Source organism: Tarenaya hassleriana, unplaced genomic scaffold (assembly GCF_000463585.1).
Source record: "Tarenaya hassleriana unplaced genomic scaffold, ASM46358v1 Cleome1484, whole genome shotgun sequence".
Classification (NCBI taxonomy): Eukaryota; Viridiplantae; Streptophyta; class Magnoliopsida; order Brassicales; family Cleomaceae; genus Tarenaya; species Tarenaya hassleriana.
In genome coordinates, this window is record NW_010964906.1 from 1 (window position 1) to 1,908 (window position 1,908).

The 1,908-nt window shown below is 39.8% G+C and overlaps 1 protein-coding gene across 1 annotated transcript; it reads right to left on the reverse strand.

Annotated features, from left to right (window-relative positions):
• Positions 1-4: 4 nt before the first annotated feature.
• Positions 5-1,679, reverse strand: LOC104808481 (HD domain-containing protein 2; the record flags this gene model as incomplete). The annotated part of the gene is made up of 4 exons (XM_019201989.1): positions 1,544-1,679; positions 1,066-1,190; positions 537-574; positions 5-138 (listed from the first exon to the last, which is right to left on the reverse strand). Coding segments are annotated over exons 1-4 (378 nt in total), but the record flags the coding sequence as incomplete, so codon positions are not given.
• Positions 1,680-1,908: the final 229 nt, after the last annotated feature.

Consider the following 1,908-nt stretch of genomic DNA (forward strand, 5'->3'; position numbering starts at 1 on the left):
AAAAAAAGCCAAAATCTTTGTAGATACCTCTTAGCCCTCCACCCAGAACTTTGCACATCTCGTTTAAAGCTGCTTGCTCCCGTCTACTCTTTTCTTCTTTAGGCACTCCATCAGAAGGAGTTATATCTCCGACAATAGCTGTCTCCAGAAACAACTAATAGTTGATACTCTCTTGCTATTTGTACTATTCCAAAACATGTTTTAATTCCTAGACAAGACTTTGCTTTCTTATGCTTCGAAAAATGCATGCAAGTTCTTATAACAGCATGAGAAGTTCTTATCACTCGAAAAATCAATGCATCTCTGTTCCTGGTTCTACTAACAAGGCCTTGACACTTTACATTCTATTTAAACGGTGAATGAAGGTAAAATAGAGATCCGAGACATTTATTCACACGCATTTATCCTCCTAATCAACGGCGGATTCTAAATATTTTGTGAAGCTTCCTAGTAAAAAAGAAGTTGATTATGACAGTATGACTTATGCAATGTTCTGGCCTGATCAGATGAAAACCGGGAATTTGACGGGCATTTACCTTCAGCAATGTCATGCACGATAGCCATTTTAACACACCTGTTTGAGATGACAAAACAGGAGAAAAGGGCAGCTATTGTCACAGAATCAAACAAAATATTTCAAAGGTCAACGAGAAAGCTAAATTTGTCTATATTTAATTTCTCATCGATGCTCTTCCTCTCTTATACCTGATTTGTATCTTTTTAACTTTCAAACATGTCTGCTTATACAATATCAGGTCATTAAGCCTGCCTAAACATTTCAGTAGAGATAATTTATAGCAACCATAGTATATCATATGTTACTTCACTTCAATAATTTTCGCAGTATTATAATCTTTCACTAAACCTTGCAAAAGTTTGATTATATTTCGCATATGATTCCATAACAATACTTAAGATTCTACCAACCTGTCTATGCCTTCTTACTTTCACCTACAGTCCTACTACACTACAGATGCTAAGAATGTGCCTATAGTCTTCACTGAACAAAGGGAGCGGCCTTTAACAAAATCAAGAACAACACAGAAATCTCTGAAAAGAACTAACCTTTCTCTGTCAGCACCTTGAAGATCACCAGCGATAAGCGCCATCAGAGCCATACGATACATATGATCCGCAATCGATTCAGGACCATTTATCCCCTGATTGATCCATCCTTTCCTTTTCGTAGTCTGCTTGACCAGAAAAAAAGCTTCGCTACTTCAGGGTGTTTGACCATGAACATAGCCACATACGCATGCCAGATCCAACACTTACGAACCCATGGATGGATGCATGCATTTTCGAGAGGTGTTGAAGGGCTAAAGAAGAAATATCTTTGAGGTTCCTTATTCCACATTCAGAATCGAAACTCAACGACTGCATAAACTATCTTAGAAATGAAACTTAAATGTTGGATCGATTCAAGCAAGAGTGCGAGTCCAATATTATACAAACAATTCGAGAGAAATTCACGACCTAATTTCCGGCGGTTCTCTCTTCTCAGACAGAACAACATGTCCCATTGTCCGAATCATCATCATACCTTGAGCCGATGGCATAATGTCAGAAAATCGATCGCTGAGGACACCGAGGCAGTGGAAGAGGCGTCATTGGTTAGTTCCATAGAACCCGCGGATCCAATTTTATCGGTGACCGGTTTCTGAAACCGAGCCACGCTTTCCCAAAGAAGAGGCGTTTTCCGGAGGCGAAATGGAGGGAGGGGCGGAAGAAGGGGCTGTTCAGCGGCGGTGAGATGCGCGTGGGCGGAGAAATCACCACCATGGATTCGATATTTTCTAGCAAGAGAAAAAGCTAATTCCTTTCTCTCTCAGGGTTTATTTTATGTCCCGAATCAGACTACTATTTTTTTCTGAAAGAAAACAACAATTACGTAAAAGGCCACAACCT